We start from the raw sequence: 15342 nt of genomic DNA, 5'->3' as shown, positions 1-15342 counted from the left end.
CCAAAGGGGCTTTCTGGGCAGCACCAGGACAGAGGGACAGCGTTTGCTCAGCTGGGTTTGGGCACCAGGCCAGTGAGATGTGGCAGGGAGGAACCACAACTCACCCCTTCACCCTAGCCATGGGCCGAAGTGAGCACCTTGTCTGGGCAAAATGAGGTGTTGTCAACAGGACCAGTCTCAAGTGGCTGAATCCAACCAGCCTCCTCCCATCTCACAGATCCTGATGGATCTTCTCTGCCCTTTGCAAAAGCCTTCTCTCCTTGGTCTGCAACAACAGGACATTGGTTGGACTCATTTTTTCTGACAACGCTGTGGCCTGGGAGACTTTTCCACTCGAAGGGAGACAGGAGAGGATGCAAAGGCTGGAGGGGACCTGAACCAGCCTGGCCCAGAGGCATGAGCTGGCCCTGCAGTTTCTGAGCAGCCCTGCAAGGGGGAGCTTCGAGCTGTGCTTCCCCAGGGGGCTGGACTCCTTGCCGTGTTCTTTTGCAATCATTAACACCACTACAGACTTTCTCACAGCTCCTGCTGATTCATTAGCTTTGAAATTAAACTCTTCTAGAATTTCGAGGAAGAAATAAAACCAGCATATATTGCCCTCCTATTTATTTTCCTACAAATTGTGAGCAAGAAAATTTAATACTGAATCCAGTCAGCCACTCATCAAAACCAAGCTTTCGTACTTTGTAAAAGTACAGGAAACATTTAGCTGGCAAGTAGGAAGTACCAGGAAAGTATATCTGACAAGGAAAAGTCAGTATTCCTATTTTGGATAGGTCTCAGACATTTGCTATGAGAAATGGAGCTATGCCACAGCATTGAGGTAATTTAGCTTATTGATCTATGCACTCCCCTTTTTCCTGTTGTAGAGGGACAACTGTGGGAATAAGGTTGTTTGCTGATAAACAAGAAACAAATGCATCTCGCAGTCTTCAGAGACAGCGTGTGAATAGGGAGCTAATGGTGCAAACCTCAAGGAAAGCTCCTGCTCCACAGGAAGGAGCTGCAACCTTGACCACGGCCTCTCTCGCAATCCTCACACTGATTACAGCCATCATCACCCACGCACGTAACGGCCCTTTGTGCTGCACAGCCCATGGCAGCATGGAAGAATTGCAGTTGAATACGGTAAATGTGAATAAAGGGGCTTCACTTAATGTCCTTGTCTGTTCAAGGAAATGTGAAGCACAGCAGAACTAGAGCCATTTTAGTCAGGACTTGTTATTTCTCAAAAAAAAGATCATTTTTCCGTTTCCTCCAGCTTTCCAGCTCCTCCAGACCAGTCCTGGGACAGAGAAGATGGAAGCACTTCCTCTTAGGGTTTCCAATTTTAGCTTGGCTTTCTACAGAACTGAACCTTACGCAGCATGTACATGCAGCAGTGGAGACTTTCCTCAACAGCTCCCTGTGCACTGCAATTGCTGCATGTTTTGACAGCAGCGCTGATCAGGCACTCTCGCTGCAGGCACCTCCCAGAGCGAAGGCTGCAGCACCAACTCACCCTCCCCTGGCACCTGAGTCTGTGTGGGAGAGTTGCAAGGAATGTCCTATCCCCAGGGAAAGCTGTTACTCTGAGAGATCAGAGCATGAGATGGCAGGGAAATGGGCTATGGCATTTCTACGGCCCACAGAGCTGCCAGCTTTTTGGGGTCCCACTATTTTTCCTCCAGCAACTGCACTTCTTCCCCTCCCAAAATGGTGCTTCCCAGCAAGCAGCTGGAAAAGGGTATCGACAGGGCATGAGTACACACAGGCTTTGAATAGGAGAGCTGAAATGAAGATCCAAACCCAGAAACCCACATAGCAACAGAACACAAAGGAACTGAATGGGAAACAGAGGGAAGTCCCTGGCCTGGGAGCCCTGGAGAGAGGATGGCCAGGGGAGCCCCGAGAGCTCGGGGAGCAGCAGGGCAGGGAGCTGCTCCCCAGCCCAGCTGCTCCTCTGGGCTCTCAGCTGGGAGTGCTTACAGATGTGCTACACAGCAAACTCACATTTGCTTTCCTGCTCTTCTGGACTTGCCCCAAGCTGCAAGCTTGTGGCTGCCTAATTCAGCATGTCCAAAGAGATGCAAAGCGAGGCATCTGCAGGAAGCTCTTTCCCAGCACGGATCAGTTCAACACCCAGACAGTGTCAAGTACAGGTTCCCACTAATCCCCGGTGCCTCCAACTCTGACAGCGCAGCTGTAAAGCCGCAGCAGTGGGCCAGGGCAGGCCGGCTACCCAGCCTTGGCTCAGGGCTCAAGTCCAAAAGCCCAGTATGAGGGAGAAGTCAGAGGTCTCCCCAGGGCCGGAGCGTTCCTTGCACACACCCTTCTGTGCAACTGACATCTTAAAAATACTGTGTAGGAATTTATTTAGTTGTGGGCCACAGAGACCCTCAACGGCCTGCACCTCCTTTGGGCACGGCCAACCTGTGCTGGGCAGTACGAAGCATGGAGGGACATGATGGCAGATTATTTAGGCGTCAAGCATTTTCCAGATTTTATTTTCCCCCTAACCCACCTGGGTACGAAGTTTGTGTTTCTTCTTGAAAATAGCAGCAGGCACAACAGCTGGACCACTGCCTGCCCCCAGCACCAGACCTTCCCACCCAGCCCCAGCCACGCTTGGGCATGTCTGCGCCGGGGTGCACGACACCTCGAGGAACATGACTCCCATATCAATCTGGAAAGCAGACGATCAGGAAGTGGTTTCTCATTCTCAGCAACAACTGCAGCAGCTCCCATGTGAAGATAATTAAATGGACGTTCAAGGCAAAGAGCCCAAGGTTTTCTCACAAGGGGAATCAGAAACGGCTGGCTGCACCGATGCAGTGCGAGCCACTACTTCAATCTCCCTTTTGAACAGAAGCAAGGCCCTGGGCAGCAGACACTTACCAGCGTCCAAAGGACGTAGATTGTGAAAAGTGCTATAGTTAGTGCTATGAGTCCGATAGCCTCCAGTCGGCTGTTGAACTGCAAATGATCCTGGGCTCCACGCAGACACAGCCAGCCGGAGATCGCTGCCAGGGGAGTAATGAACAGGAAACACACCATGTCGCAGAAAAGGGTCCTCTTCTCATTGCGGGGACCGGGATCCTTCAGCCACTGCAGGAAGGAAGGGAGAAAGGGCATTAGTCAGCGGCACGCAGAGCACTCAGCATGCTAGCAAAACAGGACTGCTATGCTGGGAAGCTCTCACATGCTCTCTGCACTCTGTACGTACCTGGTGCATACACTTAACTCACATAAACCTTCACAAAAATAGAGCTAGAGAGCATCAAGTGTATTTTTAACAACCAACAAGGGAAAGGAAAGAGACAACTGAAGAATATGTGCAGGGGAAGGCAGTAGTAAATACAGGAGCTGCCTTGGCTTTTCACTAGTGAGGAGCAGACGGCAGCTAGCAGACAGAGGGAGGTCGGTTCAGTAAAGCCTGGCTTAGTAAAGATCTGACAGGTCTTGGATTGAGCTTCAATAGAAACATATCCAGGACTCTGCAACTGGTGTAGGGGCTACGCAAAACTGGGGCACTGGGGTCTGTGGCCAGGCCAAGCCATAAGGGCAGCTGTCCCAAATGCAGCCCTCTGGTTCCTTTTGGAGAATCATGGCATTTTAGAGTTTCACTCCTGATTTAAATCAAACCTGAAATGCTTAGGTCCACCTGAGAGACTGTGCAAGACAGCTCTGCAGAAGGAGTGCCCTCAAGGGTACGGCATTGTCCTCTGGGCTTGAGCGAGCCGCAGCAGGGCTGCTCACCGGGGAGCCCGGCACCCAGCCAGGGCCATCAGTGGGGAATGCAAACACCCACGCATCCAGTATTTTCACTGAGATGATGACAGAGAGGAGAAAAGCATACCACTTCAGCAACTAAGAAACCAAGACTGGAGGGGAAAAAAGAAAAAAAAAGAAAAGCAAAAAGAAAGTGAGTAACTAGCAGAAAGCTTTGCACCTGAGCAGACAAAGCAGGACAGCAGCCAAGGGGCCACAGTGTTGGGCTGGCCCCAGCAGAGGAAGGTAACACAAACCCATTTTCTTTTACAGAACAACCTGTGCCCAAATCTGCATCTTTCTCACAGAGAAAGCCTTTGATCACTTCTTTGATCACCCTCAGGTGAGGAGGGACACAGAGCTCAGCTGGCTGGGGGAAGATCCCCCATTGCTTTCCCCCAGATCTCAATGGATCACAAGTGACCATGAAGGGATGAGGCATGATCACACAGACACAGCTGCTGAAAACTCCACCTTCATGACTGCAAAATCCCAAAGATCCTTCCACTGCTGGTGGCCATCTGCTGGCCACCATGTTACAGGCAGAAGAGACCTGCCAGGACCAGGATAGAGCTGATTCTGGTGTATTCCTTCCCATTTTCAGGCCTGCTTTCTTGCCTCCCAGGCAGTAAGTGATCCATCACAGTGGATCACTGCGCTTTGCTCTGTGTTACCAGGAGGCTTTGCAAGCGCTCCTTTCTTGCAGCTCTCAAAAATTAGCAGGTTGCAGAATGAATGCAGCTCTGTTGCAGGCAGGTTTCCCTCAACAGGCAATCTCTAAATGTTCACTACTTTTAGGAGTCCCGACTTGCTTCCAGTGTGGGTTAATTTTAGACACTTAACTTCGACAACAGCAATTGTTCTAGTTTTCCTGGGATTATGCTATTTTCAGCCTTTCCTTTCCTTTTTTAGAATAGCATGCACTGTGGTTCCTTCCAATACCCAGAGTTGTTACAGCACATTTTTACTGGAAGTTCTGTATGCTGGGCTGCGGGATCCTTCCTTCTTTCCTGCATGAGGATGACTGGTCTCATTTAGGACTTTTTTTCCTCAAAAAAAAAAAAAAGGAGAACATGATCAAAAAGGCACAGTCAGAGCAGGGAAGGGAATATCCCAAAGGCAGCCAAGGCCAGGCAGGCACGTCCTACTGCCAGACTTGGAGTAGGGTGTCCACTTTTGAACAGGCAGCGTGAAAAAGGACCTGTCCGAGAACTATGCACCTTCCCTGCAGGGGAAACCACAGCTTTAATAGCAATACGGAAGGGCTGGTGGCAGGTATGCAAGAAATTAATGAGACCACACCAGTCAAAACAGAGCACAGGTAACCTGAGGACATGGCTGGCCAGAAGGACAAGCAGAAAGTGTTGGCCCAGAAGGGGAGCATGGAAGGGTGCACACAAGTTAGTGCAGATTTAACTACGGAGAGACTCTAATGTGAGGGAGGTACAGCAAGACGCAGCAGAGGGTGAGGATGGGATGAGAAGTGCAGACAACTTTTGTTGAAATGGGAAAGAGAAGGGGAAGATGGCAAATCCGGGCAAGGAACAGCAACATGGCTGGGGTGGTCAGAGCCACTGTAGCAGCATGCTCTGCAGACACCTGCGATGGGACACTGAGCCGGCCAAGAACGGAGGAGAGGATGCTGCAGCAACAGATAAGAGCCTGGCCAGGAATTTCAGCTGGGAGGACTGATAAGCAAGATATTTTAGACATGTGACCTGAAGCATCTGAGAGACCCAAACAGAGCAAGAACTAGTGAAGCTAGAGAGCAAGCTGGGAGCTGAAGAGCACAGACAGATCTGGGGACCAAGTAACGCTCCTGCAATAACAAAGGACAAGTTAGAAGCATTTTTAAAGCCATTCTGAGCACGACTTGATGGCCAGACAGCCAGAAGGAAATTTCAAAGCAGCCACAACTGTGGTTTGGACAGAGGAGCTGGGAGAAGGGAGGCAGACCTGCAAGTCACCCCTTGTGTGGCTCTGCAGAGGAGATTAGTGGCGATGAGCTGTGTGGGAAGATAAGGACCACACAGGCAGTCCTGAGCAACCCTAAGAGGAAGCGAGGGTGGACAGCAACTCATCTACGCAGTAAAGCTGCTCCTACAAACAGTGCATTGGCAGCCCCATCATTCAAACCCCCGGCCGTGCGCCTGGCTTTCCCTATTCCAACCAGCACAGGGCTGCCCCGGCTACACAGCACTCAGGTGAATGCCGAATTATTCTGACTGGACCAACATTCCTCTAGCACAACCCCAGAGCACCCTGTCCCCTGTAAGGGGACATCTTGAGTCACTTTTGACCCTCATACAATAAGAATCTCAGGGACTGAAGGCAGATAGGTATTTTATTGCATCTTATTCTATTTAAGTTCCTTGTGACCTTTGAAACTCCTTCTTCCTCCCTAAGATGGGAGCCAAACATGTAAACGCAGGAAGCAAATTAATTTCCTTTTGAAGTAGTTGATTTACTTTGCCAATATGCACTGACACAGTAAAACCCAAATACAATAAGCCACCCTAAGGGCACAGGGTTTCTGGCACAGCAGCGCGTTAGTGCATACAGGACTTAAAATAAACCTTGCAAACAATCCAAAAAGTGGTCAGTCAGATTAAACAATTTTTGTAAGGAAAACTATCAAGTAAACATGGGAAAGCAACAAAAGCATAACTTGGTCTTCTTCCAGGCCAACTCCAAAAACAATTGCTTCCATGCTTTAATCACGTGTGAGACTAAAGGGAAAGAGGTAGAGCTGGCTGCTTGCTGCCACTTTGGCTACGAGCTGGGTCCCAGACCACCCTGCTGGCAACAACCTCTCTCTGCTTGTGCGACAAGAAGTTATTCTGGGTACAACCATATTTCTGTGTCCTCCAGCACGATCCTGAGGCTTTTCCAGATGTTCTTTCTACTGGGATCAGCAGGGTTGTGGAAGGGAGCTCATTTCTTGGACCCACGGCAGGGCTATGGGACGATGAGTATCTGATCTTTGGATGTTGCAGTGCCCATGCAACTAGGGTGATCCCCAGGTGACGGAAGACAGGAGGAGGGCATGCAGAAAAAGGCACCAGGACATCATCAGCTCCTCTGGAAGCCAAGAGCAGAGCTCAAAGTATAACAGAGCAGTTTCCGAGACAGTCCATCCCAGTACCTGCAACTCTGCCTGTCTCGGAGCTGGACTGCATTCTGCCACTTGGGACCAAGGGGAATGCACTGATGAGGGACTGTCCCAGCAGTGCTCAGCACCTTGCGGTCTTTCTGGGGGGTTATAAATGGGTGTTTCAGAATAAGCTTTCATTGATTTTTACAGCTCACTTACTGTGTGTTGCAAAATGTACATGGCGGTGAGCTGTTAGCCCCTGTTTCATAAAACACACTGCATGCAACATTCATGTGCCCGCCGATGGCAGTCCCATGCCAAGTGGGACCAGCGCAGTGCGGTACCCACACTGGTGGGACCAGCAGTCTCTGGCCAGCATGTGCTCAGGTCTCTCCCAGCCTCGCAGCTGGACCACCCGCTCTGGTGAGCGCCGTTCAGGACCAGCGTGACCTGCCACAAAGTTCCCCACGTGCTTCACAGCTACAGTATGATGCAAGCCACAGCAACAACAGGAGTATTTGGCTGTGTAAAGCCAGCTGTGTTACAAAACATCCCATGTTCTTGCTGTCCACCAAATAGTTAGCCTGCGGCTGCTCAGGCGCCTGTTGATTTTCCTTTTGCTGCTGACCTGGTGCCTGGCTATGTAAGCCAGAAAGAAAAACATGACCTTGATTCACAGCAGTACGATTAGCCCTGTCCCTGCCCTGAGAAATGCGTCAAATCAAAAAACGCAACTTCAGAAGAGGGACCATCACATCCCTTCTCTGGGCGTCCACCAAAACCTCCTTGTAGGCCACCGAGCTCCATGGGCAGCCCCAGCAGGATGGTCCTGTTTCCTTTACCAAGGTGGGGAGGGATGTTTTCCAATGGACTAACCAGAGTTCAGGAAGCCAAGACCCAGAAACGCACCTAGCCTTGCAAGCAGAGCAGTAAAATGCTGCAGAGCAAAGTTGCCCCTCCTCATCCTCCTTTCCCCCACTGCGCAACCACCTGCCATAGATGCTCCACAAACATCAACAAGCTGAATCTCTCCTTGTACGGGCATGAGAACCTTCCCCATGCGCTCAGCCCAGCACCAGCCACCGGGAAGCATAGGGCACTGGGCTGACCCAAGGAGAGCAAGAGCTGCAGGGGCGCTAGAAATGGTGGACAGGAGAGGAACCGACCCAAGTAGCACTGCAGGACACTTTCCTACACAGCAGCAGATGCTTCTGTGGTCAGTGTCACCACGGGAAATGCTGTGCCACGACATGCACAAATATAAGATCACAGCACCACCAGCAGCTACACCCCAGAGAAACTCCACTGATAGCAGGTCCTCTAGATCCTCAGGGCACAGACAAGGCTGGACAAAGCGGTGGAGATGGACATGTAAGGAAGAGACTAGCACTGGTAAGTGCCAAGAGGGCAGGGATGAATTATTTCCAGTTGTGGTCCCAAAGAGGGCATTCCAGGTTTGCAGAGAAGTGCCAGGGACTGCACAGAGAAACACCAAGAGGACCTAGGGTGGGATCTGAGAAGAGCATCTCCAGACAGCAAATGCAAGCAAAGAGAGAAAGGAAAAGATGAGAGATGAACGGGACTCAGCTGGAGCCAAGAATGATTCGTTTTTCCCTAGATACTGGAGTCTAACATAGGCTTGCACTGAGAAAGGAGAGAGACAAGCTGGGGAAGGGGGTAGAGGAGCACAGACAAGACAGAGATCGGTGCAGTGAGTTCAGCAGAAGAGTTCAAGGAAAGCAAAGAAAAAAGTCCGTCTGTGAGGAAGATAAGGCTGGGGGAAGGGTGGGGGGAGAGTTTACGTCACATCTCAGTTCTCTGAACTGGAGGGGGGGCAGCGATTGCTGCACTGGGCGCTGTGCTCAGAGGCAAAATTTCTTTTCCTAATACCATAAGCAGGAATAATAAGAGTATCACTATTGCTCCCTGCAAACCTCACTTTGCTTGTGCCGGAGACGTCCCAGCAGCACCTCCCACAGCTACGGAGGTACGGGAGACTAGTGAGATGCAGTAGAAAGACTGCATGTGGCAGACCCACAAGAGGTGTCCCCTATGCCAGCATGACCCAAACAGCCAAGCAAACATCTCTGAGAATTTCTAACACGCTTTGTTGCAGGTGACAGCTGTGTTTGGAAGTCGTACTTTCCTTACGAGAAAAGAAAAAAAAAAAATCCACTGACCTATATAAAATATCCAGCTTAAGTGAACCAAAAGTATTAGCAGTCAGTGAAAAATAAGCATCTTTTAATCAAAATGGCATAATAAAACACAAATAAAAACAGTAGGAGCAAAAAACTGGCAGTCTCCTGTACTGCATACTACCCTTGAAGGAGCTGTTTTGCAGAGGCATAGGGACACGCCAATACTACTAAAGCTGCCATTTTTAAATAAAGCATGTTAACGCACATATTGCAGGAAAGCACCAGCACTGAAGACATGGAAGCAGAATTTTCTTGGGGCTCCATCATGAGCCCTGCTTGCAAGGACAGAAATATGGGAACAAAGGGTGTGGCTAAACTGCTCCAGTGGTGACTGATTCACCAGAGAAATCTTTTTTGGAATTAGTGAGCTGTCTCGAATGAGTTTTGCTTTAGTGAAGGTATTAAATGCTTAGAGAAGCATTATGAACAAGTCATGCATAACACTCCTTAGCTTTTACCACCAGGATATGTTGGCTTTCGACATCCTGGTAATTTTAGCAAAGCCAGAGCCTTGGCCTCAGCACCAGAAATTCATGCCCAATCTCACAGCTGAGTCCTGTAACCCCTAGGTTCCTCTCCCTAGGATTTACATGATGCGTGGACAAAAATACATCCTTCCTCTTTAACATGGACTGACATTTTGCTGGGATTACACAGCTGCTGCTCTGACGCCTGCCCGAGCTGCCAGCCTGGGACATTTCCACGCAGAGACCTCGACTGCTCGGCACGGACCCGCAGCGCCGATTGCCCAACACCAGGATTGCGCCAGGCCGAGTAGGCAGCGCCTGTCCGATGGGCAGTGCGGGCCAAAGGAGACGGGAAACCAAAGCTGACTCGCAGCACGGGCAGATGGCAGAAACAGGAGTCTCTGGGGGGCGGAGGTGGTGCTTCACACTTACAAACACTCAGAGGGGACAAAATTAACAATAGGTTAAAGTTAAAACACTTTACAAGTGGTTAATGAATTGAAAAGAGAAATGAGAGGGTCAGTGCCACAGCAAAATACACAAAACAAGGCGGCCGTGGAAAGGAAATATTTTTGCTGGTAACCTGGGAAAGCAAAGAGGGCAAACGGGGAGGAGTGTGCTCAGGTACACAAAACACAGACCGACCCATGCTCCCACCTCACTTTGTGGGCAGCGGGCTGCAGCCAGGGAGAAGACCAGGAGCCATGCAGAAGGGCCACGCTTGCTTGTGACTGTAGAAACAAAGCCACAGCAGCCACAGCACAGATAATGCTTTCTAGAAATACACGATGCATCCAATACAGTACCAAATGTCTCAATCCATGCAGTTCTGCCTGAAATCCTAGAGGACACAGCATCTTCAGTGGGGAGAGCACTTTGTAAGAGAAAATAGGTTTGTGATGCACTTAGCTGCAGACCAAAGAAAGGCATTTACGTGGAAGGGAGAACACTGAGGGGGGGATATTTAGACTCGTACAACGAGCTGCCTGTAACAGCACTTACCTTGGTTCTCCTAGAGCCAGAAAAAGGCAGGCACCTCCAGACAAATTGACCCATCCTATCTTAGGTTTCTAAGGAGGCAGGAATTAATTGATCACAAGAGGCATTTCCTTCTCTCCATAGACTATAGGACTCTAAAGAACAAGGTTTAGCTGAGCCAAATTTAAAGTGCAAAAAGTTAGGGCAAATAAACCCAGCCCTGCGTAGAGAACTCTGTGACCATCCGTGGCCTGGGAGAAAGAGCTGTCTTCAGACAATGAAGCAACGTTGCATTTCCAAAGGCCTGTGCTCCTTCTTCTACAATGCTCTGGACAGCAAAGATACAGATGTTTCCTGAAGATGAATCCTAGGCAGCAACTGTGCATTTTCTGTGCTTAACGTTATTGGAACAAAGAAGAAACTACCTGTTCCAGGAAAGCTGTATGCACTGCAACTTACGCTTTGAACATTTTATCTAAATATCTACTGCTCAAGTCTTCCAGGTAACATAGAAACATATTTTGCACTTTTTGACTATGCCAGCCACGCTGGCTAGAGTCTCATGGATTCAGATCACTTCCCTGTAAACATATGGATGCACAATAAGCTAACATTGATGTAGGAAAGTCAAGTACTGGAAAACCGTCCCTCCCCAAGGCTCGGCCATCTCGTTCTCTGCTGGGGACATGCTCCTCACTCGAGAACCCCAGTCCACAACCCTCTTGTGCTGGAGACCATTTCAGACAGCCAAGCAGAAGCCACTCTGTCCTTTCGCAGCACAGGCACCAGCGTGGCAGCATCCTGCACCCCTGGCTACAGACCCTCCCTGGGCACCTGGGTACCTACAGACCCACCCTGGGACTGCAATTCAACTCCCCATCTTCACCTGCAGTGGTTCAAAACATGCCCCCAAAAGAGCATTCAGCCCATCAATCTCACAGTCTAGCAGTTAACAAGTGTCTTTCATGGTTTTTTCAGCTTTCAACCAGCTTCTTAGTTAAAAAATAACTGAACTAGGCTGAACTGCAGGAGATATCCTCCCCACACCCATGGGGCAGCCGGTGGCTGCCAGAGCTGGCTCCGGACTCAGACGAGTCCCCCACTCCCAGTTCAGAGATCAGGCACACGGGCAGCGAACACTGTTACTATTTTTACATTGAACAGACCACAACATAAATGAATGGCTGCTTAAAGAAAATAAAAATCCAATTCTATTAAAAAATTCTCTTTAATTCATGCTGAATGAGGTTGCCGTCTTCCCTCCCTAAAGGAGGCTGCAAAATTAAATTACTGTTTGTGAAGTGCTCTGATATCACAGCAATAAGTACCCCAGAGAAGCCCATAAGGAAATGAATAATTTTGCCGTGTGAGCAGGGATACAAGAGCACACAGCACACAGCCACACAACACAGCGGGATAAACAAAGTTAGCTAGCGGGCATCTTTCACTCTGCACCGATCCTGGAAAACGCAGTCTGTGACCACGTAGAGACCACACTGTAATGCAGATATACAAGACGACTCAAGTGAAACCTAAGGCAATTTTGGTTGTGGCATTTCCTGACTTTCAAGAACTTTCTGCAGCTTCCGCAGAAGCATTTCAACTCGACCACGTAGCTTGCCCACAACGCCCGCCAAAACACCTCCTCCAGTCCACAGTCAGCTCTCAGCCTCTCTCCTTCTGAAGGCTCTTCAAACACACATAGACAGAGCTAGTTTTTCATGGGGCTGATGGCCCATTCCCATGGAGATCAGCCATGCTAACCAGGGACCACCGCAGCCACTACAAGCAGCTCTAAGTCTCCCTGGGCTGGAAAGGTAGGACATAGCAGAGCAAACAGCAAGAGCTAGCTGCTTTCTTCTGTGAGGACCAACATCAGCAGGTAGCGTGTCACTTAATTCTCTTGTGGGTTTCACGGTGGCCACATGACAGCAGGAGAGCACTAGGATGCCCGGATACCCTTTCACACCTGGGACTGACCCTTTTATCAATACCACTGCCATAAAGCATGCTCCTGCATCGTTCCCAGTCCTAGTCTCCATCCCATTCATCCTCCTTTGCTCACTGTTGACTTCCCAGTTTTACTTGGTGAACAGTGGATTTTTATCAGAGCTACTAAACAGCACACTCACAAAGGAGCATCACTTCCCTGAAAGTTTCAAAACGTTCCCCACCCCTCCCTGCAACAAAGGAGCAGAGAATTTCTCAGATAAGAAGGCTGAGGGAACCGTGTAATTTTTAAATGACTAAGCAGCCTCTTTCTCTAGCCCTCTTCTCAGAAACAGATGAGCAACTTGGGAATGCCACTTCCCAAAAGCATTTGGTGAAGACTTGCGGCCCAATCTGGCATGGGGATGAGATTACACCAGACTGCAGACAGAGGGTATTAGTGGAAAGCACCAGCAAGCTGGCACAGCAGTTATCAGCTCTTTCAGAAGGGCTCCGCACTAAGGGCAGAGCCTCTGCTATCAGCAGGCGTGCTTCTGAAAGCGGCCAAGTTCTGTAAGTTGGCCTCTAAGCGAACAAAAAGCCCAAGCAAACATCACATGGCAAAGCACACTCATTGTCACTACTTCTGAGCACAGATTTCAGTGGTGCAGAAGCTCAGAGCGGTTGTAAACAACTCCCAAGGAAAACAAGAAACTGAACTCCAGGGTGTCTTCCCCACATCGGCGGGGGAGATCCAGGCAGGGATCAGAGGGTTTTACAGTGTGGTGGAAGTAGTACAACAAAACCAGGCGGTCTTTCCAGCCAGGTGAGCCATTTCGCTGTAGCAGGAGCCTCCACTCGTGACATGCCAGGCGTGCAGTGCACACGCCGATCAGCTGAACTGCGTTGTACGGAGACCCGCACACCCGCATGCCTCAGCCACAGCACACACGCTGCTCAGTGCAGCTTGCACCGGACTTCCATTGCATGCTGGGGAAGCGCTGCTGGCCCCTGGGAAAGAGCAAGAGCAGGCTGCTATCATGGGATTTATTAAACCAGGCTACAGGCTGCTCCTCAAGCCAGGGAAAAAGCTTGCTGCCAATATTGCTCTAGGGCTGTATGATGATGGCGAGCTCCACGTTAGACTCTGCTCGACGGCAGGGATCACTCTCACTGGCTAACTGGCAACTTTTCATCAAGTGCTTACTAGCCTCCAAACTCAAAAGGCACTAACGGCACTTTGTGCAAGCTGTTCCCCTAGCAGACACAGGAGACTTCAGAACAGGGCAGGTCATCCCCTTTCCTGTGCTCGCAGACAGTCCCCAAACACGAGAAGTAACAAATAATTTACATCCCAAAGCCTTTGACAGCTATCAGTAATGGCTTGAGGCGTCTATTCCTCTCGGAAAACACAGTGACATTTCTCTTGCGTTTGAGGCTTACTAAATGCTGCTCACCCATCACCTCTCAATGCTCACAGATTGCTTGTTGGTCACCATACCCTTACAAGCCCCAGTTCAGAGGGGCTCTTCACAGATTTCAACAGGAATTAAAATTTGGTTGTCTTGGGCTGCTCACTCATTCGCCTTGGAGTATAGACAAGAAGGCGCACAGGGAACTCATGACTTTCCTGTCACACTGTACCAGCAAGCTCTTCTTGCCTGCTGGAGACACAGATGTCTGTCAGAGGAGAAACTCCTCCAAAATATACTGGTCTTTGAGCTTTTGCTCAAGTATGCAGTTTTCTAAGCCTGTACTTGTTACGAGGTGCTACAGCATCTGTGAACTATGGCTAAACGCACTTCCACATGTTTGTTTCTGGGCATGAATACTTTACTAGCTCTTAAGCTAAAACATCTGAAACCTGCACTCAAAATTTTGGCCCGCATAAGCCCTAGCAAGCTTACTGTTACTGGGATTGCCTGCAGTGTGTCCTCAAAGCCCAGATACGGCCCTTCCTAAATGTTTTAAAGCAGTGGTTTTCAACCTCTGAAACAACTATTTGAGAGTTTTTAGTCAAAGAGCCATTTTATATGTTTTAGCAGTTGGGACAAAAGGCTTAAGACTCAGACAGCACTAACCACTGATGTAATGCTCTTTTACAAATTGCTTTGCTAAATACATGGTTTGGTTTAGCACTGTAGTCTAAAGCCTTCTCCTGTCTGGGGCTGTCAAGTCAATGACAGTCAGTTGTAAATTAAACAATCATTAAAACTGAATATCAATTTTGCAAACTGCTTCCCCAGTTGGGGGGCTCTTTTCCCCTCCAAGGCTCGCTGGGCACCCAGAGGAGCTGGAAGTGTGGGAAGGAGAGCTGGGGACTGCAGGAAGGAGAAGGGGGCAGGTATCGTTTCCAGACAGAGGTGGGAAGGGAAAGGAAGTAACCTCTAGAATTGATGGGAATGGAAACAGAGATGGGAAAAGCAACTTAGAATTCCAATTGTGACTCGGTTTTAACCTAACTGATGGAGCAAGGGGAAGGAGAGAGCGGACAAGAGCTGTCACCGTTACAAACCAGAATTAACCCCCACTCCCCACACATACACTTCTGGTACAGGCACCTACAAATCTCCAATAGCTGGCAGGTAACAGTAGTCTATTGTTAAGAATCAGCCCACAGACCTCTTTCTGCAGCCTCACTGATGACAGTGCAGCAGCAGCAGCACTGCTTTGCATTGGTTTGAAACACTATCAACAGGAAAAGTAACTTTTGAAACAAAAAACAGAGCTATGTGCCAAAGTCCAAACACTGCCAGGGAGGCACGTGATGAAAAACCCTGCAGGAACAGGGTGCACGCAAAGAAGTGGAGTATTTGCAGTGGTGGCTCTGGATGACGCTTTCTCACCTCTCTCATTGCCGATGGCCGCAGGACTGGGGAGCTCCCAAAATTGTTAACTGTAAATCCCCACCTGCAGACTGATG

General features: G+C 49.5%; 1 protein-coding gene across 3 annotated transcripts in view; it reads right to left on the bottom strand.

Moving 5' to 3' along the window:
- The window catches only part of MARCHF2 (membrane associated ring-CH-type finger 2), a 37454-nt gene that overhangs the window by 3151 nt on the left and 18961 nt on the right, over nt 1–15342 (bottom strand). For 2 of the 3 annotated variants that reach the window (XM_075175794.1, XM_075175792.1), the window contains exon 4: nt 2878–3087. In XM_075175794.1, the coding sequence (XP_075031895.1) occupies nt 2878–3087 (210 nt within the window). Of the gene's footprint in view, nt 1–104; nt 1286–2503; nt 2666–2877; nt 3088–15342 lie in introns of all 3 variants that reach the window. The other variant, XR_012677589.1, reaches the window with a different exon arrangement.

The sequence above is a fragment of the Calonectris borealis genome, chromosome 28, assembly GCF_964195595.1.
Source record: "Calonectris borealis chromosome 28, bCalBor7.hap1.2, whole genome shotgun sequence".
In the NCBI taxonomy this organism is placed as follows: Eukaryota; Metazoa; Chordata; class Aves; order Procellariiformes; family Procellariidae; genus Calonectris; species Calonectris borealis.
This window is presented reverse-complemented; position numbering and strand designations above follow the sequence as displayed.